Consider the following 24064-nt stretch of genomic DNA (forward strand, 5'->3'; position numbering starts at 1 on the left):
AAATCATAACAAATTCTGAAGTAGAAATGACTGAATTGTTATATATTAAAGTTTCGAGAATGACAAAATTATAAATTGATAGACAAAAACTTTAACAATTGAATTCAAGGACTAAAAATAATATTTCCATCAAAGTTTTGAATGATAAAAAATGACACTCAATTATTCCAATTGCCTATGTGTCTCACTCTCTAGAATTGGAGGGAATAAAATTATTTTTCTCTTACTTACCATGTCCAATATTAGGTCTATTATTTTTCCCTTATTTACGATACTATGCCGTGAAGGCATTAGAGGATTGGAGGAGCAAGAGTTCCATTTTTCAAATATTCTAGTTTATCCACGGACATCTATACATTGTTCCTCTTTTTTTACTTTTCATTTGTATTGTTATAAAATATTCGATAATAAAAGGTTTCATCTCAAAACCAATTGACAATGAGAGATTTAATTTATCTATCTTATAACGGATGTGAGGTCTCTTGATCTTTTTAATTTCTTTTTATACCAATTGGCAATGATCGGATCCCAATTTTTTTTATTAGACTGAGTACTGGTTTGGGCTTTATGAACTCTTATACCATCTATAATTTGAGGGAATAAAATTATTTTTCTCTTATCTACCATGTGGAATGGGACCTTTTTAAATATAAAAAAACATTTTAAAATACAAAAAGTTCCAAGAGTACAATAAAAGTCATTGATTAATTGAGAAACATTTTTTGGTTATCCATCTATTACAATAATATACAATAACAAATTGTAAAAGGGCTCAATGGAATCTAACTTAATCATAATTGACATGCACTCATGTCCTCAAAGTCGAAGGCTCAATCTATCATCTCACAATTCTTGTCCTAAAATGTTTATCTTGACATTATATTATATAGACTTCATATTCAATAGAGAATTACATTTTTTTTCAATATATTTATTTGATTAATTGAGAAACATATTTTGATTATCCGTATTTTATTGTAGGTCATGGTGTTTATTTTGATACATTTCTCATCTCTTATGTTTGGAAAGAAATAATCATTAGATCAAATATTGAATAAGAACATCGTGCTTTTAGCTTAAGTAATAACCAAGCTAGTTATTTTTCTTAGTTTGATAATTGTAAGGTGAGATCAAACAATTCGTCTTTGAGATGATAATTAGTGTCTTTAATTTAATTGATAGCCAATAGTGTTCGAGATATCTACCATTTAAATTTACTTAATATGATAACCAAAGCGTTGTTACTCTTCCCTCAAATCTGCTATATTCCATGCAATGCCAAAACATATTAGGACATCAAGTGGGTCTATGGAACAAATTGATGCACTATTTTCATTCAACCCTTTGAGCAAAATGCGACAAAAGGAAAGAAAATTTGTCGACGAACTCCTATTAGGTTGCACTCTAACATAATTTGAGAGAGTTGATTTAGGGTCGATTTGGATTGACATGTTTGAAAACAAATTTTTTTTTTAATTAATTTTTAGAAACACTTATTTAAGCTCCAAGTTAATCCAAATACAAAATTTACAAATAAATTATGCTCCTTTGCTTGATATACTGTTTTGGTGCTTGTTTAACGGTGTCACGCATGAGATTAACAATAACACTCAATCAGTTCATTCTTTAAATATTCAAGCTATCCCTTCAGTCAAACTAAGCTGATATGAATATTATCAATCTGTAAGCAATTTGATCAAAACATTATTCTGAACTGATGATGGCTTATTATTTATAAACTTAATGGAAACAATCTCAGAGAAAATACAACTAGAATACAAAGAAAATGTGGAAATCTATGATACCGCCTTCTACTTCAACCTGACTGTCTCAAAAAATCTAAAACTCATACAAAGTATAGTGAAGAAATTTGAACTACAATGTTAGGCAAGTGATTTGAAGCAATTTCTTAGCCAATTTTGGAGGCAGAGTTAGCTTCATTTCACTTCAAACTGCAAGGCATATTTGAATCTGTAGAACCTCTTGAAGAAATAAGCATGTGGGAGGATTCCAATTCAGACAGAAACTTGACAATTTAAGCTCTGAGAAAGAGAGAAAGAGAGATCGAAGATTTGTTCATTAATCTGTTCGTGGTAACAAGAAACTAAAGCCCGAGTTTTCCCGAATCAGCGGTGGTGGTTCGATATCTCCGATGTCTATTTGTTCCATAGACTTCGATAAATCATCAACTGAGAATGGTATGCTGCAGTCCAAGCAACCGATAAACAAGTTAAGATTGTTCTGAAGTATTTGGTAAAACAAATCAAGTAGCAATCTACTACATAAGGTAGTGGTTCATATTTGTTTGACTCCTCTGCCTCTTAATATATGTAAGTAAGGCCCTTCAGGTTTTTTTCTCATAAAGATCGAAAAAAGTATAAATTTACTGTCCTTAAAATCCTGCTAAACAGCTAAGTTTATATATCTTTAAATCCAATACTAATGCATCTGGGTTGTAAAATAAAGGTTAAATTGCATTCTTAGACTCAATATTTTAACCTTAGTTTTAATTTAGTTCAACCATTATCATCCTTAAGCTTACCAAGCATCTTTGTCATTGGCAAGGAAGAAACAAAATTCTAGAATATCCTGTCTGTTATTTGTGGTTAAACTCGATAGTGAGTCAGTAAAAATCGAACCAATATTAAACTAAAGTACTTCTTTCAACCCATGTGACTTGCTACACCCCTGAGTTAAAGGTGAGAAAATAACTGGACAAAGAAAATTCACAAAATAGATTACCTTGAATCGTCGTCCAATAGAAATGAATTGCTAATTGCATGGTTCGAATCTTCGGTCATTAACACCCTCATATTGGATATAACCTAAACATTGAAACAAAAGATTTATGCACTTTTGCAAAGATTATATAAACAAGAGTGGTTCATACATAAATCTCTAGAGTTGAACTACAAGAGATGACACAGTGTGTAAAATCTTACATCAGGTGAAACACTATGGGTCCCATATTTGTCGTCCCAGTACATCGTACTTATACGATACAGCTGCTGTATACTTAGTACCTGTGAGTGAAGAATTTGGTTTGTTCATTAGGTGATTAACTACATACAACAGTACTTAGGTATGTGCATTGTACACCAAACGTTTAGATGCCACTTACCGGACACAGATCGTGACTTATTTCATCAAGTGTCTTCTTTGGCTTCTGATGAATGACCTATTACAGTATTAAAGCAAGAATTTAGCTTATTTTCCTGTTTTCTAATTCAAAATTTTTTTAGGGGGAGGACTTGGACATAATAGAAGGATGGGAAATACCAGAAACCCGATTGCTTGTCTAATATGCTTTAGCTCGTCCCAAGCAGAACCTGCATACTGTATTTTAATTTTATCAGTTAGTAACGGTTTAAACAAAATAAACAAGGTAAAGAAGCATATTCAAGGTACGAGGTACCTCATCGGTGGCCTTATAACACCAATGCTCTAATTCAGACAGCCCAGCTTTGACGTATTCACCATTGCTAAATGAACAACATTCTCGTCGCAATAGAAGACTGTAGAGAAAGAAAACATGTTTGCTGACTGAGAAAAGTTCTTAGTTAAGTATCTTAAGAACAAGAATGAGAGTGAATACCTGTTAAATAGTTGAACGTTGATGAAAGAAAATATTTGAATGAAGATTTGGAACCAAAATGGGTACTATTATGAAATTAGACACAGGAAGGAAAAAAAATTAAGAACATCTAAATAACCAATTACAGCTGCGTGTGCTTATGGAGTCAAATAAACAATAAAGAGAGTTTCAACTTAAGAAATCACAAGTTAATAACTGAACCATATTTGCAAAAAATATGATAAAAGACAAATTGAGAGAGGTTTTGCATACATGATTTGCTTTTAATGTGTTTAAGAAGTTTCCGAGCTCTTCACGATTCTTGCCAATGAGCAATTAAGCACGCTGGGCCTCCGTGTTAGCAACAGACGAGAAGATCACCTTCAATAAATTGCCCTTGATGTCCTTGGTGCCTTTTCCATATTACATGAATAAGGGTTAGTGATGAGAAAGAAATGAAACACAAGAAGTGAACAAGACAATCCATAAGGCATAGACTCTAATTAAACATACCTGGATGCACAATCCTAGCAATGGAGAAATTTCTTTCTTCAGATTATCTCTTATCATTCCATAAATTTTCTCTACATAGGCTGTCAGCTGCTGCTTGAAAAGCAAAGCAGGGTACTTCGCTTCAACTTGCCTTAAAGTGTCCACTCCACCACTAGTTCCACCATTGATTAAGGATAGATTGACTCCTTGTGGAGCTCCTCGGAAACTCTAGAAAAAGTTAGAGAAGAAAGACATCAGATAAATTTAAGTATGATGTTAGTTTATATACATAGAAAAACAAGGATCTGTGAATTCTTTTGTATTAACTTGAGTCATCCTCCCAAATAGTGTAGCTGATGATGATCTTCGACGTTGTGGAGCCATTCCAGCAGCACCACTTGCCTTCAGAGTACGCTGAAGCAGTAATAGAAGTGTTGAAGCGTTGGATAACCAATAGGCCAAGACGTCATTGTTATCCTGAGTCTGGAAAGGAAATTGTGTTTGTATTCATGTTAGCAGTGACTCTAAATTAAAAAAGAATGGTGGCGGATAATGTCAATCAGTTTGAACCTCAATTGCATGGCCTATAGTTTGAATTATCCTATCAAAAACACTGGTGCGCTCGACTTCGAACGACCTCCACTGAAGCAGGCACTTATAAATGATACAAGCAGCAATTGGCCTGTTTCCTGCAAAGCCAAGATGCTGTGCAATACATCTAATGAGCAATTCTTGATTCTCTTGCTGTTTCTCATTAAGTGATTTTTGAGGTTTATCCTCTACTTCTGAATCCCTTTGGTTAATAGAGGGGCTGTGTAGATCCTGATTCAGTAAATGAGATAGTAAGTTAGAAGTAATAAAAACCAAAATGGAATGAAGAATTTCTATTTATTCCTTTAAACAAATTCTGTGCTCAAGAACAGTTTTACTGACCAAAGGTGTCCTCCCTTCCCCTCCATAATGACCACTTTCAGCACCTCTCTGTCATTTGTGGCAAAAATTTCACATGTAAATATCCCCAACATCACATTATAATTATTTTTTAGTTATTAATCTATCATACAATACCAATGTCTCATAATACCTGAAGAATCGATCTAGACCGTCCTGAGAGGAGTTTATTAGGTGCCATAGACACAGCTTGTTGGCGCAAAACTTGATTCTCTGATTCCAAATTGGAAAGCTTCTCTTCTAGCCTAATCAAGAGAGTGTTCAGTTAATCAATTCATGAATGTCAAATTAATAGCTCTTACTCGGGTAAAAGACAATTGAAGTGTCCTTAAACTTATATAGAGGATCATTATAAAGACTGAAAACCAGAGCCCATAAGCTGAGTTCCCCCGAAACATTGATACATTTGTAAGAAATCTTAAACTGCAATCTGAGTGTAATTTTCATAAAGATGTTAAATATTGTCTATCTACATAAATTCAACAAAAAGTTGGAACAATTCATTTCCAGCAGGTCCCACATTATTAAATATATAGATAGAGGCAATCTAAGAAGGTGAATGACACAACTTTCCTCTATTTATTCTCACAATAGTGATATTACCTGGTCAATGACTCCTGGAGCTGATGAGCTTTCTTCTCTGTATCTTCTAACTTTTTACGTTGTTCTTCTCTAGACTGTTCTACTTCACTACATTTTTTCTCATATTCATCAGCTCTGTTTTTCTCTGTCTCCAGTGATGTCTGAGAGGTCGTAAATAAACGTATTAATCAGTGTTAAAGGCACTATCAATCATCTCGAATGGTATAAACAACAAATGACTATAATTTGTACAGCATGAACACTGTTGCTTAAAGCCAGAAATAATGACTATTTCAGTTGATTATATCAGAAGTGTTAATGCTAATTTATTACAACAGAATGTGAGAAACACATCTCATCTAGCTGAAATACCAATAGAGAGGTTTGGAAAACAAAAAGAAAAGATTGTCACCAGTGCATTATGCCAAAGCATTGACTTTCATGTACTTGCATAACCACTAATATATTGATCTCAGTATGCTAAGCTCAATTAGGGAAAGAAAAGGCTGATTTAGCTAAATTTAGTTTATATGATGAGCAAAATCCTTATTACCTTTAAGCTTTCTACTTCTGTTGTCAAAGCATCAATTTTCTTGGTATCTTCAACCAGAACTTGGGTTTCTTGTATAACGGGAGGTGCTTCTTCAACAGCCTTCTTCACAGCCTCTCGCTCCTTTACAAGCAATGAGTTAGTTTCGTCAACTTTAGCCTGCAGTTCTTGTAAAGAATTTTGTAATTTTGCTATCTCCTGAGCTTTTGCCTCTTCCAGGTCCGTCTGCATAGATGATTCAAAGCTTAGTAGGCAAAATATTTATCTCAGTACAACTATAGTTTCTGGGGTCAACCACAAAGGATGAAAAAGACTACAAGTAATTGATTTGTTACAAATTGTCTATTCTCTGAGGTCAACCAAAAAGGAAGATCAAAACTACAAGCAATTGATTGTTTCAAATTGACTGCTTCTTTTTAGATTTAGTTGGAAAGGAACTGCCTGAATGTCTTATTGGGGAGGAGTATTTTCCATAGTTTATTACCCAGTAATATGTTTTTGTATAAAACATCACCTGTGACAAATATTATCAAATTTAATGTTAAAATAGTATAAAATTACCCTTAGGCGTTTTTCTAACTGTATGCGCCAAGTAAGTTCCTCCACTTTCTTTTCCAACTTGTCCTTTGCTTCCTTAAGTGCACCAGTCTCCCTTGCAGCCTGAAAAAAAGTGCTTTTAAGTTGCCCAATATGGAAACAGAGAACAAAACACTGCAATGAACTTGGGGTTTGAAATTTTATTAATAGAGTATATGTGAAAAATGCCTACTTCTATCAAAATCAATAATCAGAGTAAGATCAGATAAGAGACTTGATACATCCTTGGTTGGTTGCCACCTTGGTATATACATCCAAGCATACAATTCAAACGATTAAATTTCAAATTATCAAATGGATATTTCCAACGATAAATTTCAAGTATATGGCTATCAAATAAAATCCAATAGAAGATAATGAATTGATCAATCCTTACCAATTTGAGTTTTCTAAGTTCCTTTCTAGCAACTTTTCCCCTCCATCTACATTGTGCAACTATTGAACCTCTCTGAAGTTTCTTATAGTATGAGGCAGCTTTGTGGCAACGCCATCGAGCCTACAATTTTACATATCAACGGGAAAATATTTAATCTAACAATAAAAGGAATAGATCGCTTGAATCAATTAAAATATAAGTAAGGAACCTGAATGATAATTGCCGCCTTTGTCTGCTTCCTAAATCTGAATTCATTCCTAGCTGCCATTGCCCTTAAACCAGTTTGCACATAAAGCACCGAGGTTTGTAGTCTTTTGTAGGCTGTTCTCGCATGAAATCTTCGAGCATTTTTCTGAATTTTCACAGCAGCTGCCTCCCTTTTCAAATTCTTGAAAAGTTTGCAAGCCAGTTTTCCTGTAATCATGGCAGTTGAATGTAATAAAAAAAACCGTAGCAACCTACTTAACAGGAAGCTTTAAAAATTCCTCAATTCGGGGTGTCCATAAAAGGAAATAGCATTAATGTTTGTTATAGAACTCATATAACGGCAAGTTACTTCAAATGCCTTACCTCTCCATCTAGATTGCACGTGTATGGTTGCCTTTCGTAATGCAATGAACTGTTTACGAGCAATATGGGTTCGTGTGCGCCGTTGAATAGTCTTTGCTGCATTACTCAATACCTCTGCTCTCCGAGCATCTAATTCAGCCATCTGACCAGCCCTCAGGAATACTTTTGTCTTACCTATCTGCAAAATGCAAGTTGGAATATATGCCTCATCTTCACCATATATGACTGCATACTTGGCAAATTTTCCATCAAGAACAAGATGTGATATTCGTAGATGTTTTGAACACATACAACCACTCCATCATTGTTGCTATCGGAAAAAATATCATAATCTTGTGATTAAATTTATATTGGTTAAAGTAATGATTGTAAAAGTTCAGGTTAGATTATTTTAGTTTTCAAAGTGATTCATTATTTAATAAAGAAGTGTTTTCCACATGGAAGAAGGTGTAAAACAAGCTCAAAGGAACTTTCTGTCTTACCTGAAACCCTTTAAGTCCCTGCTTTTCTAATATCTTTTTGCATACAGTTTTTTCATCGTAGCTGCTCACCAAGAAAAAATAGGTGGTTTCAGAATGCAGAATATCGAATCCTCTAAGCAATATTGTTACAGAATGAACATCAGAGGTGTTCTCTGTTTCCCACACCACAATTTAAGAGAGTGTATGAAAGTGAGAGAGAACTGCAAAATATTCTAAACTAAGAATACTTACTTTCCTTCTAAGGATTCTTGAGCTAAAATTCCAAATCGGTTAATGAATTCAAAGAACGCACGTCGAGTAGGGTACCCCGCACAACTGATTCTGATTGCCTCTAAGACACCCTATTAAAGCATTGAAATTATTGTAAAGAGGGAAATCAAAATCCAGTTACTGGCGGAACAAAATAAGAGAGAAGAAAAGTAGTACTCACACCACAACGCAGTTGTTGCATTATATTGACATTCTCAAAGATGGCAGGTTTCAAGAGGTTGTTTGGCTTCACACATCTGATATAGTGAGGTTCTGTGGAATTTAGTGTTTCCATTAACTGTTGTAGTTGTAGCTGCAAACACAGAATCCAACACTTAAGGTTGATGTCCCTCAATACGAAAAGATATCTTAGTTTCCAATAAGGATCAAGTTAGGATGTTACATTCAGATTTAGTAACCGATTGTTAAAAAGAAATTTTATCCTAATGCCTTTTTATGTGAGGTTGGAATTTGTTGTTTGTTCTTCTTATCACAAATAGATCATTGTGATGATTGAGAGAAAATTACCTTAAAGCGAGATCCAATTGAAGAAAACTTGGAAGATTTTGCTGATTCTTCTTTTAGAGGGGGGAAAAGGCCAGCAACAAATGGACATTTGGATGCACCTAACAAATCCTGATGTTCAGGAACAACATAATCCTTGTTTTTGTCCAAAAACTGTTCGGATTGATATAAAACCTGGAAACAAATACTTAAATTGTAAGGGTAAGAATTTTCCCTGCCATGAACAAAATTACGCCTTGGAGTTGATATTACCTCTCCAGCATAATGAGCAATGGTAAAATCTGTTCGAGAAAGTTTTGGCTTTATAAACCGCTTATGTGTTTTGAAAGTCTGATAGAGCTTGTTAGCAAATGTCTCATGTGTTGACTTTGGAAACATGCTGAAAACAAATGAAAAAGGACAGTTTACATGTTAAAATTGATTGAACTACAATTGCATTGGAAGAGTTAAAGTGTTAAACAAAATACACATAAGCTACAACTTTTAGAATTGTATAATGCCACGAAATTTCCTAACATATAATGGTCAGTGTCCGTGAAAAGTGATATTTTAGTGAAAAAATCGTATTACGATAGCTTACCAAGCTTCATCAAGGAGAGCCACAATTCCACCAGGTTTCTGTCAAATAAAGATACCACAACTAACTTCAGAAAAGTATGATAATATGAATAAACAAGAATTGAGTATTAAGAATATATCAAATAGTCATAACTACAAATGGATATTTCCAACATGTGTATAGCTCAATTGATTGTACTCGACCAAGAGATTATTCGACCATTTAGAACTAGGATATGTTTGCTGTAACATTTTATGTGAGAAAGATTGGGATCTGAAAAAAGATAGGTTGGACAAAAATCAGGTTTCGTCACAAAGCACTTGTAAATTTCTCCGTTTCATGAGTTGTCTATCTGGTGTTGTGGTGTAATAACATTAGAACCGATCAAAGGTCTAATCAATATTATTGATGGACCATTTATTATGTTAATCACCTATTGCTGATCTGATATAGATTTATGAAGTCACCAATTTTAATGATATACATAAAGATACGTGTGCATCCATTTGCATACACTACCATGTTGAAAAGAAAGAAAAAGGTCACCGCAGCATTTTCATTGCCCTGAGATTCAATGTCCTATTTGGCATCATGAATGGAAAAAAAATATATATGAAAATGAAAAAAAATCATATATCTAACCTTTTCAATGAGATCTAACACATCTTGGTTGTCCACAAACTCAATATAACTCCAGTCAATCTCTTCTTTCGTGTATTCTTCTTGTTCCATTTTGAAAACGTGCTGGACACCCAAAAAAATATGTATATTAAGTTTACTAATGAAAAGAAAGTTAAGTGTTTAAATGTTGTAACGATATCTGAAAGTCACCTGATTGAAATGTTGCTGTAACTTCTCATTCGTGAAATTAATACAGAACTGCTCAAAACTGCACAGCATGATATGCTGAAATTAAGTTACAAGAATTTCCAAAAGTACAAATACAAAGCTTACATGGATATAATCACATGAACATGCACGTCAGTGAATAATACATGACCATGATAAATAAAAAGTAATATGGTCGTATGTATGGATAAAACTCACACGAAGGATCAAGGCGTCGCATGAAAAGAGCTGGTTGGAGGACATTTAATGTGAATAAAATTTCACTGTAATGCTAAGTTTACAAGAAGAAAACTAAGCTAATAATGGAACTCTAATAAAACTCATGTTATCCACCCCATCAACCAGTAGCCTCTAATGCTTACATGTGTTTCTATGTTTGTTTGTTTTTCTTTATCTCTTTGATTTTGATACACGGGTCGATTGGAACACTTGAATCAATATCCATATTTAATCATTATTCCTTACCTGTTAGCTTTGAAGCTTTCAAAACCATAGATATCAAGGACCCCAATCAGGGACTTGGAATTAGGATCTTGTCCAATTGAGACATTAATTTTATCAACCAGCCTGCATATGGGAGATAAAATACATTTAGACTCCGTATGACATTTAGTGTTTCTTTCTAGTTTCAATCTTGTATAGTAGTTTCAGGGTGTAGTTCAATTATTAGGCATAAAAGTGGATGGTATCTTTTATAAGCTGCGAACTTACCAGTCAAATAGTCGAGAATATATAGTTTTAGCCAAACCATCACGGCTAACGGCTGCACTTTGAGGATCCAAGCTACGTTTTATCACTTCTTCAGGGGTGATCATGACACGCTTACATAATGCATCTTCAAGGCCGGCATTATCACACCTGAAAAAAGCGTGGTTAGACAAATACCGCTAATATAAAAAGATGTAAACATATGAAGCCCCATTCTAAAGCAGGATAAGTACATGAGAAGCTCTGAAGTCATTTTAAGATGGAACTTGGCCTTGTCATCTTTTGGAACTGATGAATCAACTTCTTTTCCTTTAGCAAATTCAATGTTTCCAAGATGAAGAATTGCAGCAACAACCCTGAAGATTGCTTCCTGACAGAGTAAAGAGAGAGGAGAGGAAAGACATAAGAAGATGACTAACTATGCTCAAAATTAGGAAATATTTACAAGCTTCAGAAGATACCATACCTGCTCCTTAGCACTTATTCCAACAACATCCATAGCTCTTCTAGTGGCAAGATAGTCATGAGCATCACTTACATCAACCAGCTCATAGCAATTTGATTGATTTAGATAATGAAATGACCTGGGATTTCCCAGCTTGAATTTTTCAATTTCCTGTTATATCATAAACAATCTGATTCACAAACCAGGACTATGCCAATTCACATGAGACATGTCCTAAATAATTTAACATTCTTAGTTAGTTAGTGGGGTGAAAGAAACTGCTGAATACCTCCTGAGGTGCAGCACAAAGTAGGTAAAAGCAATGATAATTGCGCTCAGGATCAGAAACTTGGCAAACCCGAGATCTCTCGAGGAGGTAAGTTCGGATAGCTGCTCCTGAGATTCTTCCATGCTTGTCAAACTGGATTTCAACAAATTTACCAAAGCGACTGTATGGAGAAAATAATTATCAGGAACAATTTGAGAAATGAAAATTTGCTGCTTTTATTAGTTTCTAGAAATAAATATACTTTGCACTGCAAGGGGAAAAGAATTTTCTGCCTTCTTTGAATGTGGAAAGGTTTTTTTAGGATGCGTTTAGAAAGGAAACAAAATCTGATTGAAATACTTTTTTAAGATCTTTCAAAAGCATATTTTTTGTGTGTTAACTAAACACTGCCATTTTTTAGAAAAACACTTTCATCCTCCACAAAGTTTACCTGGAATTGTTATTTCTGACAGTTTTAGCATTTCCAAAAGCTTCAAGCACTGGATTTGACTGCAAATAAAGTCAAAGGGAGAAAATACAATGAGATTTGAATCAGAAGTAAACTACACATGATTTGAGGGAAGAAAACATAGCTTAAAATGTGTCTAGCTGTCCTGGAGAAAATAGTGGTTCTATATTGAAGTTCTAATTTATCATACCTCAAGAACTTGTTGCTCAACTGTTCGTCCTTCAGTGGCCGCCCGGCCACCTAAAAATGCAAGGTACCTCATAAGCATTTTTGTGGTTTCAGTTTTCCCTGCTCCACTTTCACCACTGACCAGAATTGAATTGCTTTTACCCTCATTAATCATCGCCCTGTTTTAGTATAAATGTTAATTGTCAATATGCAGAATTTCTTCAAGAATAAGTGAATAACATGTTGAAATTTAACCTGTAGGCAACATCAGCAACAGCAAAAACATGAGGACTCAGTTCTCCAAATGGTGCTCCTTTGTATTGTTGCATCATGTGACCATCATAAAGATGAGGCAATCTTTGGAATGGATTAATTGCAATAAGAATATTGCCAGTGTATGTCTGCAATAAGAAGGAATATTATAAGATGTGATTTTTTTTTCTTCAACAGAGTGACGGTTTCAATATGAAGGGTGAAAATGTACATAGATTTCATTGAGTTCGTATCGAATTTTTAGATTTTGTAAAACTCCTGGCTCGTGCAAGTAAGATAGCTTTGTCATGTCATCAACGCCACCAGCTGGAGCCTCCACATCTTTGGGGTATATTTTGGATAATTTTGCCACAACCTAAGATGCCAAATAGCACACACAAATCAATATTTGTTGAGATGTATGGTGAAGCAGCGTTTCTAAGAGAGGCCAAAAGATACATCTGAGTCAAAAGAATTGTAATTTAATTGTAGCTATATTGAGAAAATACAAGGATTCTTAACACAAACTATTCAGGATTATCATAAATGTAATGAACAAATTAAATGACCATCAAAACAGTAACTTATTTTTTATCATCAACTTAACTTCTAACTGCTGGATCTCAGCTTCCTTTAATGGTAATATGAAAAGAACAAAAAGAGAAAATAAAGAAAAGATTTTTGACTACTTTTTTTCCATTGCTGGCTTCGATCTCAGCTTCCTGCCCTGTAATCTTGGACACCTGTCCATCAAGCCATGCAACTTCTGGATCTTCAATCCAGACATGAGAGCCTACAATAATGTTAACTGGAGTACCCTGCATATATTGAAAATAAAAGATTAATTCAGAAATTATCACATTTGCACTATTTTTTAAAAGAAATAATAGTTTAAAATTAGACACATTTATGAAAAGTATATACACTCCAATCAAGAAGCTAACAGAAATTATGAAAAGTGGCATTCAGGGATTATTTTGAAACTGTAACTTCTTTCCAAAGTAAAATAACATCGCTTATTACAATTCTACTTCCCATACAAGGGAGTCTAGCACGAACTCAATTGTTCCTTAAGTTCTCTACATGTTCCATTTCCATGGAAGCAGTATTTGTTTGAACTTTCTTCTAACTGGAATCCTAAAGAACATCCCAAGAAATAAATATTTACTAGGAAACCTATATGACAGGCAGCATCCATACTACCGCAAAATCTTGACCCTTCGATGAAAAGGTCCAGTTATTAGGGGATATTGATTGACTTTGCACCTGTTGATGCTCATCCCTCCACCCCATCATAAGCCTTAGATTTACATTCTAACATTTCATGATATGACAGAATACATAAAAGAATCATCGGCTATCATTACATAAATAGACAATGGCTTCTAAAACTTCCACTCACTTCCCACAATTTTTTTTTATCACACATTATTTTCAAGGTCCATTTGAAGATTATGAACAGAAATCAATTAAAAGTCATTTGCAGCTAGCAATCTAATCAGCAGCATCAAATCACAATAGAATAAATTATTCTGTGATTGTTTAGCCCCTTTGATCTAGCAAATAAATATTACAGCCAGACATTACATATAAACCAGAACTGTTTTTGTGTGGTTCAATCAAGATATATGATGGTAGTACACCAACCATTTCTGATGCTGTAATCTGAAGTTTGTTGGCGATTGGGTACTTTCTTCAAACACTTCAGCTGCCTAATTCATACACCATACCAAATACACAACGGCTAAAGAAAACTTCACCTTGATCAAAACAAGAATGACCAAAATGACCCATTTGTCAAAAATCATGGCTAAATTCACATGAGAAATCAGAAAATCAAAGAAAATGAAAGATGGGTCGGAGTGTAATGAAACAAAATGCAGAAAAGAGACATTGGGGAGAAGAAATGGTTGAGGAAAATGAAGGAAAAGAAGGTATTGTGATGTGAAAAAGTAAAAAAATGTGTGCTTTAGAGAGAGAGAGGTAGTGAATGTGGATCGGATGGAATGTGGGAGTGACATTGTTCAGAAAGACCGGTAAGTTCGGTAATTCCGTTAATTGCGCGCCAATTTGTGGTTACCAAGTCTTTCTTTTCTCTCGCTCTCAACAGAAATGATTTTATATGTCACAGCAGAGCGGGGTGTGCCAAATGCTACACTGACTTGCCATAAATCAACCCTTCATCCTCACCCTACGATTCAAATTATATTTATATTATAATTTCTCAAAAAATGTCACACGTAAAGTTTAAAAATTTTATTGTTTTTGTCCTCGTTGAATGATTGTAACACCTCAAGCTCAGGATTCGAGTCATGATTCGAAATTCGAATTTAACAAGCTATCCTAGTTTTACTATACGACCAAGTCGTAGGGATGCACGGAAATGCAGGGACTAATGCCAAATTCGAATTCTGAATTCCGATTTTTTTACATTATAATTATAGTTTCTCATGTCACTCGTAAATTTAAATTTTTTTTTATAATCATCACATTTAAATTATAATTTATTAGATGTCTCCGTTTGGTAACCATTTCGTAATCATTTCGTTTTTTGTTTTTAATTTTTAAAAATTGAGCTTATTTCTTTCTATTTTCTATGATGATTTACATCTTTATTTTACATATGGGAAAAATTATTAGTCAAATTCTAAAAATAAAAATAAATTTTCAAAAGCCTACTTTTTTTTTTAATTTTTAAATTTTGGCTCGGTTTAAAAAAAAAAAAGTGGGTAAAATGTAGATAGATTTATCAACGATTTAGAAAACAGAATTGAATCGGTTTTATTTTATTTAGAACCAAACTGTCAAAGAGGCTAAGGAAAAAATTTGTCAAAATTAAATAATATGTTAATATCTAATATATTTTAGTCTCGTTCAAATTTCATACAATCTCCCTCATATATTCAACCTAGTCAAATCTCATTCAAACTTCAAATATATATTTTCTTTTAATTTATCTAATATACATTAGTTTTTTAAAAAAAGAATTATACATTGATTCATTTAGTATTTATTATATCAAGATTTCAATTTCAACCTTTCGTGTTTTCATTTCTTTTTCTTCTTTATATTTAATATATCAATTATGTTCAAATAATAGTCAATACAAACATAGTACAACATAAGTTTGTACCCTTGATCAAGTGGATAGAAGTTTGGATTTCTCACCCTACATATTGTCGATAGACTTATTGTTGCACTTTTATTGCATTAATGGTATTACTAGAATAAGATACCTAAGATTATCCATATACTATGGACTCTTTAGCCTATTACTCAAACCATGAACCTGAATACGAAAATTATATGTTGTCAAAATTACACTAATAATCTTAAAATTTCCATCCATCACGTACAAATTGCAACTAAAGATAATTAAATAATAATAAAACATTCATTACAAAGATTAGAGCATAAATCCCATAGCTCATCTATTGTAATAAAAGGAAAAAAAAAAAATAATGATGGTGTTACAATGTTGATATAAAGGTCTTTTTTAAAGTTCAGGTATTCAATTGTTTTTCCTGCAATTCTATGGCCCACGTCTCATACTCGGAGATCTCAGACATAGTTGATTTAGCTAGAAAACAATCCGTTTTTTTTCCAAAACTTTATGAAATTAATGGGAATGTTAGTCCCATGTCTATTGTTTGCACATTCATATGTTAGTTCATTCTCCTTGAACGTCGAGAATCGGATTAGAGAAATTGCAATAAAGCATAAAACAAGAAGCAAGTAGAAACCGACTTGTTTATATATGGCTTTTTAAAACAACGAACTTAAAAAACGAGTTAACAGAAGTAATGAAGAAAAAGAAATTTAGAAAATAAGCATAATTCTTAAGAACTTGAAACTAAAACAAAAAATGGCCAATAGAATAATGGAGAAAGGGAAGGATCATCATCAACTAACAAAAAAGGACAACCTCCTAACCATCATTAACAATAGTAGAAAATGGTAACAGAACAAGCATCTCAAAGTAGCTGCTTAACTGTGTTTGGGGAGATGAGGAAAGGGGAATGGGGCCAAATCTTTTGAAAGTAAGGCACTACTTTACAAAAATCCCATGGAACAGGAACAACATCATAATGATAGGGAATCACTTCCAATGTTTTGCTTCTGATGTTACATTGGTAGATGTTTGAACCCAACCTAATGAAAACAGAGTCGGAGTTTCGACCAACGAATGATAGTATTTGAGATTCTTTAGAGCGAATACCTGAATTTGGGTTCTGCTTCCACATATCTTTGTAGCTTAATTTGTGTAGTAACTTCCACCGGTACTCGCAATGAGCACCCATGGTGTACGGTGATGAGGAGTCATCTTGTTCCTTGTACAGAACCCACGTCTCCAAACCAAGCTTCCCACTTTGACCATACTGCAAAAGCCCATCGGATGACACTCCTAAAATGGAGTCCTCATAGTCATGAGTCAGCTGACCGACCGGTAGCTTGATTGAAATTATGCGCCTTTCTCCAAATCCGGGATCATAAATGGCTAAACTTCGATATGTTCCAAACCAGTGGATAACTCCATTAATCACAGTACCTACTGTCCACGGGCTCAAAGCAAAATCTGAAGAACAGACAAGAGTAGATTGCTTCCACGTCCAAGTCCGTGAGGAGAAAGTCTCTATGGAGATGGTGTTAATTACATCAACTCTGCATTCACAGTTTGCCCGAACAACTCTATATACTATATCTCCGCCACCTTCGCCAGGGTCTTCTGTCATGAATGCAGTACAAAGATATTTGTAGTGCTTTTGAGGTTGAGGAAGTTGGCATCGGTACTTAGTGACGGAATCCCAGACATAATAATGTTTAGGGTGCCGGCCACAGAGAAGAAGCCCATCAGAGTAGTCAATAAAATAGCCAAGTTTCCTTAAGATTCCAGATGAAATTAAATCATCACTCTCTTGACAAGTTGAAAGTAGAGGTAGAGCAGGCTCATACCGAGGGCGCCTCACCCCATCTTGTGGTCTGTCAATGTAAAGAAAATTGCATACAAAAAACCCAAAAAGACGAGTGTGTGCACCCCATTGCTTTTCATAACTACGACGAAAAGAAAAATTACAAATCAAGTACAGCCATCTTTTGGACACAAGAATAAATTTGAAAACAGATTTCTCTGGCAAACGAAGGAGGATTTCAGTGAGGATGTCATCACATGCCAAAGCTGAATGAACACTATTGCTAACCATTTTCTTCCCTCGTCTGGGGAAGCATTCTGACGAGTGCAGATTTCCAGTATCACCTAAACAAATTAATTTGCTCACAAGTTAAGATGCACTGCATTTTGCATACAACTAACTATCACATGCAACTAGTTACACCAGAATGTAAAAGTTCACAAATAAATAAACGACGAAAAGACAAAGTACATATGAAGATGACAACAAGTACTATATTGCACATAATGAGAATCAAGATGAGGACTGAGTATGAAAATCGAGTTTTTATGGATAGCTAAGTACGAAAAACAATAAAGAAGCCTTAATCAAGTCAGCAACTGATTACTCTCTTTAAGACTTATATCTTAACTGGAATGCATTTATATTCCCTCTGTAATTTTTTTTCCTTTTTAATGCTTTTAATGCTTTCTTTTTCATTCATTGTGGAGTTAGTATCTTTTGAGCATCAGCCTCTTATCGTTACGTTGATGAAAAGTTTCGCTTATTGTTAAAAAGAATTATAATAAAGTTAGCAACTGATTATGTAATTCTCATATATGAGCTCAAGTTGTTATAACACGACATACAGATGGACAAAAAAGAAAAGAAAAAACTGCTTAATGAAACTTCATGAATGGAAATCAATCACAAACATAATTTTTTCTAAAAAAGAAAAAAAAAAATGTGGCATTGACAATATTCTTTGATATTATGACCAAAATAATTGATTTGATGGCAATGTTTAATGGGAGTATGCTTCCTGATCATTATAAAAGAACTCTCTTAACTTGCTTAAATATAATGCAAGATATTAGTACCGGGCTATGAATAGCAGCAAGTGAAATATAGTTTCAAGAGACAGGTTAAAGATTTAAAGCATTTAGTAACCACCAAAATTTCATTCCAAGATTATGTTGGCATCATGAATCCAATCATTTAGTATCAAGAGTTTCAGATGTATCTTTATCCAAAATTTATGAGTTATCAAATTCAAACACCAAATCAAACACTATAACCGAATAGAACAACTAAATTTTTATCAACAAATGTAAAGGATGATACTGTATCAAGCCATGTGATTAGACTAGACCAAAGGATCTTCAGTAACAAACATAAAAGGATAAAATACAAAGTTGAGCCCTTGGACAGAGTTAGCATCCACTCGAGCAAAGATCCTGCTTCCTAATAGAAGTCAGGGTAGCTTCATGAAAGTTCTCTCTTTGTTATCTTTTATCTCTATTTCTTAAGTAGTACTACTCCATTTTACGAGTTAATCAACTTGACATTTCTTACTCTTGTCAAAGAGAAGGGCTAAAGGATATGCATAAACTTCACCCAGGCATAATAAAATGGCTATCAAAGAGAAGGGTCCAAGTTTCCAACATTCAAGGTTCAATCCCCAAATTTAGAACTTAATTACTATGTATTAAAACCTTGTCTCCAAACCAGACACCTCAATTATTAAGAAAAATCACCAAAAGAAAAACTAATAGTTAAAGCTCACATAGAATGCAATCTTTTGAACTAGTTTGTTGCCAACACCAAGTTCAGGATCCTCAATCAAAAATTTCAAACGGATTTATACAGTTCAGTACGTCAGATGAAATTCTACATCAGAATTTGAAACTAGCCATGCTACACTAAAAATGGCATAATAATTTTCAGCCCAAAACAGAGTGGACATGCAACAATAATAGCCCATAAATCGTGCAAAAATTTATGTGAATATATCATCACAGACCCATAAGACTTCAACCTGAGAATCACATTAAGAAGATCCAGAATAAAAAAATCGACAAACGGATGAAAATTAAACATAAAAACAACCCAAATCGTTCCTATCACTCTCTTTGTTCTATTTCTTCGTATGAACTTAAAATTAGAGCCACAAGAAATCATAGAAAGCAAAGATGAACACAACTTATCAAAACCCATCTGTGTTCTACAACAACAAACCAAAAAACCTCCGAAGAAAGCGCAATGAAAAGAGGAAAGAGAGAAAGAACGATCGCAGTTGTTTAAGTGAGGAAGAAATTTATAGATACCGATTGTGAAAGCCATCATTTTCGTACCTGACGGCCAATTGCTTGCAGAAGCAGAACCCGCAAGGGGAGAATTTTTCGCGTTAACCATGGTTTACAATGGAAGGAAATATTTGGCCAAAAATATAAATTACCTAAACAAAGGGGAAATTGCATAATATGTTCTTTTTTTTCCCCCTTTTTGAAAGAATTGCAAAATATGTCTATATAATAATAATTTGCTTTATATTTAGATTAAGTTTATGCCCATGTCCCATTTTGCTTGAAAGTTAAAATCTTGGTCGGTTTTTTTCTAAAATAGTTTAAGAAAAGATTGGAAAAAAATTGTGATGAATCGGAACCTACCGTAGTTCTGATGATGTCTAAGTTAGTAGTTTGGTTTCATGCCATTAACAACTCGTTTGATAATATTTTCATTTTTTATTTTTTATTTTTCGTTTTTTGTTTCTTATTGTTTGTTTCCTCTTTTTCTAAAATAAAAAATATGATTATGTTTAATAACTATTAAGTTTCTTAAAATAAGAAATAAAAACATAAACTTGTTTGATAACTATTCTTTTTTCTCGTTTTTTATATTTTTTTTCTTTACATTTTCTTTTCATATTTTATAGTTTAAATATAATCTAATTATATAAAATAAAAAATATATAGTCATTACAATATAAAAAATTTAAATTTTCAAATACACATAAGTCTCGATGTAAGATTAATAACAATAATACAATTGTTTTTATCATTCATATGTTCTCATTCAAGTCATTTCTTTCAAATTTTAAATGATGTAGACTCAAATCTAACTCAATTATATTATTATGTAAATGTTGTGGTTGTAAAAATATTAAAATGAACCTAAATGAATATTATAGTAAACAAAATTTATATAATGTAAAATTATAATTGGTGTCATATGTAAGAAAAAAAAAATTAAAAATACATATAAAAATTCATATTACAAAATTTAAAAATATTTATATATACACATTGAAAAAGAAAAATTATTTTAAATGACAAAACTGCTGAAAATATTTACAAATAATAACAAAATATCACATTTATCTGCAATAGACTACTATTTGTATTTATCAAGATATAGATAGATACAAATATTAGTCTATCATGGTCTATTGTAGATAGACAGTGAAATTTTGTTATATTTGTAAATATTTTGGTTCATTTTCTTATATCTGAAAAACAACTCTATTGAAAATTTGAAATTTGGAAATCAAAATAATATATAAATCTAAATATTTGAAAATCAAAATTAAATTTGCTATATTTGTAAATATTTTGATTCATTTTCCTATATTTGAAAATAACTCTATTGAAAATTTGAAAATTGGAAATCAAAATAATATATAAATTTAAATATTTAAAAATTTAAAATTAAATTAACATATAGATATAAAAAAGAAAAAAGAAAATAAATACAAATAAAAGAAAGAAATAATTATAAAAAATACAAAAAAAATATATAGAGAGAGAAAAATGAAATAAAAAGAAAGAAAGAAAAATAAAATAAAATAAGTCTCACACATGAGATTTGATTCCAATACCATGAAGTTAAGTAGTAATTTGGACAAGTTTACTTGTTAAACAACTTTAAATAAAATAGAAACGAAGCAGGAGAAATTACCTTTTTAGTCCTCAATTTTGATCCCATTTTTAGGAACATTTTTCAAATTTTAAGAACAAGAAACATGAATGATTATCAAACAGATCAGTTTATTAAAAATGAGAAACATAAACAGAAAACAGGAACGTTATCAAATAGACACTAAATTTTCGTTGACATCTCGATATTTCTATTGATATTTTCATATTTGTACAAATTCAATATTGATATAAAAGGATAAATTAATATTCCGTAGAAAACTCCAAAAAAAACTCAAAATAAGCAACAAAATGTTACTAATGAAAATATCGTATAAAAAAAATATATGTTAACTTATTTAAAAATTAGTTAAAATCACTTTTGGTTCCTGAACTTTCTTAAAAGTGACAATTTAGTTCCTGAATTTTGGTTGGTACTGATTTAGTCCATATATTTTTAATTTTGTAACAATTTAGTCTCTAAATTTTAGTATATAACAATTTAGTCATTGTACTTTCAAAATTGTAACAATTTAGTTCTTCACGTAAAAAAAATCCATCAAAATTAGATGTCAATTTTTAATATTTTATGATGTAGACTTTAATTTTACAAAAATATTAAGTTTTTAATTAGTTAAACATTTTATTTATGCATGAAATTTCATTAAGCCTTATCATTATCTTATAACTAAATTGTTACACAATAAAGTTACTAAATTGTTACACAATAAAGTTACTAAATTGGTACAAAATTTAAAGTATATAGGGACTGAATCATTACAAATCAAAGTAAGGACGAAATTATTACTTTTATGAAAGTTTAGAGAGTAAAAGTGATTTTTAACCCAAAAAAGTTTATAAAATTTTTATTGTTTGTTATATTTTCATTAAGATTTGTATTGAAATGATTTAAAATTTTGATATCATCTGAGCAAGGGTAATGTTGGGTCTTTGTAAGCCTGAGGTGAGATTTGTTATTTATGAAGAATTTGATGGTGACAATAATGTTACTTGCTTAGTTTGTAATTGAACTCATATCGTGTTGAAAATGCCCATGGATGATGTATGCTTCGAGTGTTGAGTCCTAGGTCATTCACTATCGAGGTGTATTGCACGTGTTCTAGTCAAGTTTGGGGCGACCTCAGTAGGGTGTGGACAATCCGCCACATGACTTTACCTTTAGATTTCTTGTATAATGGTGTGCTTTTCCCATTCTAAGGTTCCAAGTAGTGGTCTTTGTCTAGAAATCAACTCTCGTTCACCCCCTTCAAATGGCCTAGCTACAATAATTTAATATTGAAAATCGGGGTAGAATTGTGAAGTTGGTATGTAGTGTTGCGACATTATCTAGCTTGGGCCTCGACTCTCTTTCCTTTCCTTCTTCATACCAAAATCTTAAATTTTCATTTGATTGATCGAATCCTACCAAATCAATAAAAGAAAAGCAACAAAGAACACAATTGTTGAACAAAACTAACTAAATCCTAAGCCATAACATTTTTCACTGCTTTTCACTTGCATAATAATTCATTTTGGTATTTTCATTTTAAATTAATAGAGTAAATGCATGAATGATTCCTAAAGAAACTTCTGAAAAAGAGTCTATTTGATTCATTTATAAATAAATTTAGGAGTTTAGTTGATATAATTAAAAATTTTACATGAGATTTTTCTAAATGAAACGTAATAAAGGGTGTAAATTGATATACTTACAAAAACTTAGGTTTCAAATTCATATAACTCCTAAAGTTGAGGGGTATAAATTTATATTTTTCTAAAAGAAATTGTCATTTTAGAGAAGCTAAGTGACTAAAATTTAATTGGTCAAAGCAACCATAGCTCGGCTAGCATATGGATGTGTTCGCGAACAAGAATAGATATATGATTCGAAATCTCTTATAGGGGTGTACATAGTCCGGGTTGGGCCGGGTTGGAAGATTTTTGTGGACCAACCCAAAAATTCGGATTGGTTAATAATGAACCCTATTAGTTCTTTTTTGGAAGGTTACAACCCAACCCAACCCAAAATTGTTGGACCGGGTTGGGTCACCGGTTCTGTTTTTTTTTTATAATTTTAATTTGACTGTTTTTTTTAACTTATATATATCTATATTCGGGTCGGGTCGGGTCGGGTTGATCCGATCCTGAAATGGGGTAACCAAGACCCAACCCGAATTTAATATTTTTTAACATTTTTAACCCAACCCAACCCAACCCAAAATAAAATCTAATCCAACCTAACCCTTACGGTTTAGGTTGGGTAGTCTGGGTTGGTCGAGTTACCGGGTTTTTTGAACACCCCTAATCTCTTACCCCTTATCATACTAAAAAAGAGTCATTGAAAATTATCATATAATCATTTTGTTATTTTCACTTCATCATTCGGTTAAAGAATCTCAAGAACTATTTAGGACATTTTCTATTGTTTTTATTCTTTTGGGAAATAGGACATTTTTTTTTTTTTTTGGAATTTCAAGAACTAAAAGTCTATTTTGAAAAATTTGATCTTTAAAAACCAAAAACATATTTTTTTGTTGTGAAATTGAGGAGCACAACGGAGCACAACGGATATAGAGAAAATGATAATATAATAAT

General features: G+C 32.6%; 2 protein-coding genes across 3 annotated transcripts; both read right to left on the reverse strand.

Annotated features, from left to right (window-relative positions):
* Nucleotides 1-1704: 1704 nt before the first annotated feature.
* Nucleotides 1705-13490, reverse strand: LOC120069889 (myosin-9-like). Its single transcript, XM_039021713.1, is given in 38 exon segments — nt 1705-2203; nt 2743-2825; nt 2943-3023; nt 3122-3178; nt 3280-3336; nt 3416-3515; nt 3596-3660; nt 3848-3966; nt 3969-3987; nt 4088-4294; nt 4394-4549; nt 4637-4888; nt 5000-5047; nt 5151-5262; nt 5621-5760; nt 6153-6374; nt 6711-6809; nt 7123-7242; nt 7331-7536; nt 7693-7870; nt 8175-8235; nt 8406-8515; nt 8605-8736; nt 8952-9122; nt 9201-9327; nt 9529-9566; nt 10150-10251; nt 10339-10396; nt 10822-10923; nt 11068-11214; nt 11298-11434; nt 11531-11680; nt 11799-11958; nt 12229-12287; nt 12437-12593; nt 12670-12815; nt 12899-13042; nt 13356-13490. Coding segments are annotated over 38 exon segments (4581 nt in total). The 3' UTR covers nt 1705-2079.
* Nucleotides 13491-16574: 3084 nt separating this feature from the next.
* LOC120069888 (F-box protein At5g03970) lies at nt 16575-20055 on the reverse strand. 2 transcript variants are annotated; one of them, XM_039021712.1, is made up of 2 exons: nt 19910-20055; nt 16575-17920 (listed from the first exon to the last, which is right to left on the reverse strand). In XM_039021712.1, the coding sequence occupies exons 1-2, from the start codon at nt 19968-19970 to the stop codon at nt 16641-16643; spliced, it is 1341 nt and encodes a 446-aa protein (XP_038877640.1). In that variant the 5' UTR covers nt 19971-20055; the 3' UTR covers nt 16575-16640. The 2 variants fall into 2 exon arrangements, with proteins under 2 accessions (XP_038877640.1, XP_038877639.1); XM_039021711.1 differs by having other exon boundaries at nt 19883-20012.
* Nucleotides 20056-24064: the final 4009 nt, after the last annotated feature.

The sequence above is a fragment of the Benincasa hispida genome, unplaced genomic scaffold, assembly GCF_009727055.1.
Source record: "Benincasa hispida cultivar B227 unplaced genomic scaffold, ASM972705v1 Contig66, whole genome shotgun sequence".
Lineage (NCBI taxonomy): Eukaryota > Viridiplantae > Streptophyta > Magnoliopsida > Cucurbitales > Cucurbitaceae > Benincasa > Benincasa hispida.

Coding starts and splice junctions, on each gene's coding strand:
- LOC120069888 (XM_039021711.1), bottom strand. CDS start 19,970: ATGGTTAACGCGAAAAATTCTCCCCTTGCGGGTTCTGCTTCTGCAAGC. Junction 17,921..19,882: donor AATGATGGCTTTCACAATCG/GTATCTATAAAT, acceptor TAATTTGTTTAG/GTGATACTGGAAATCTGCAC.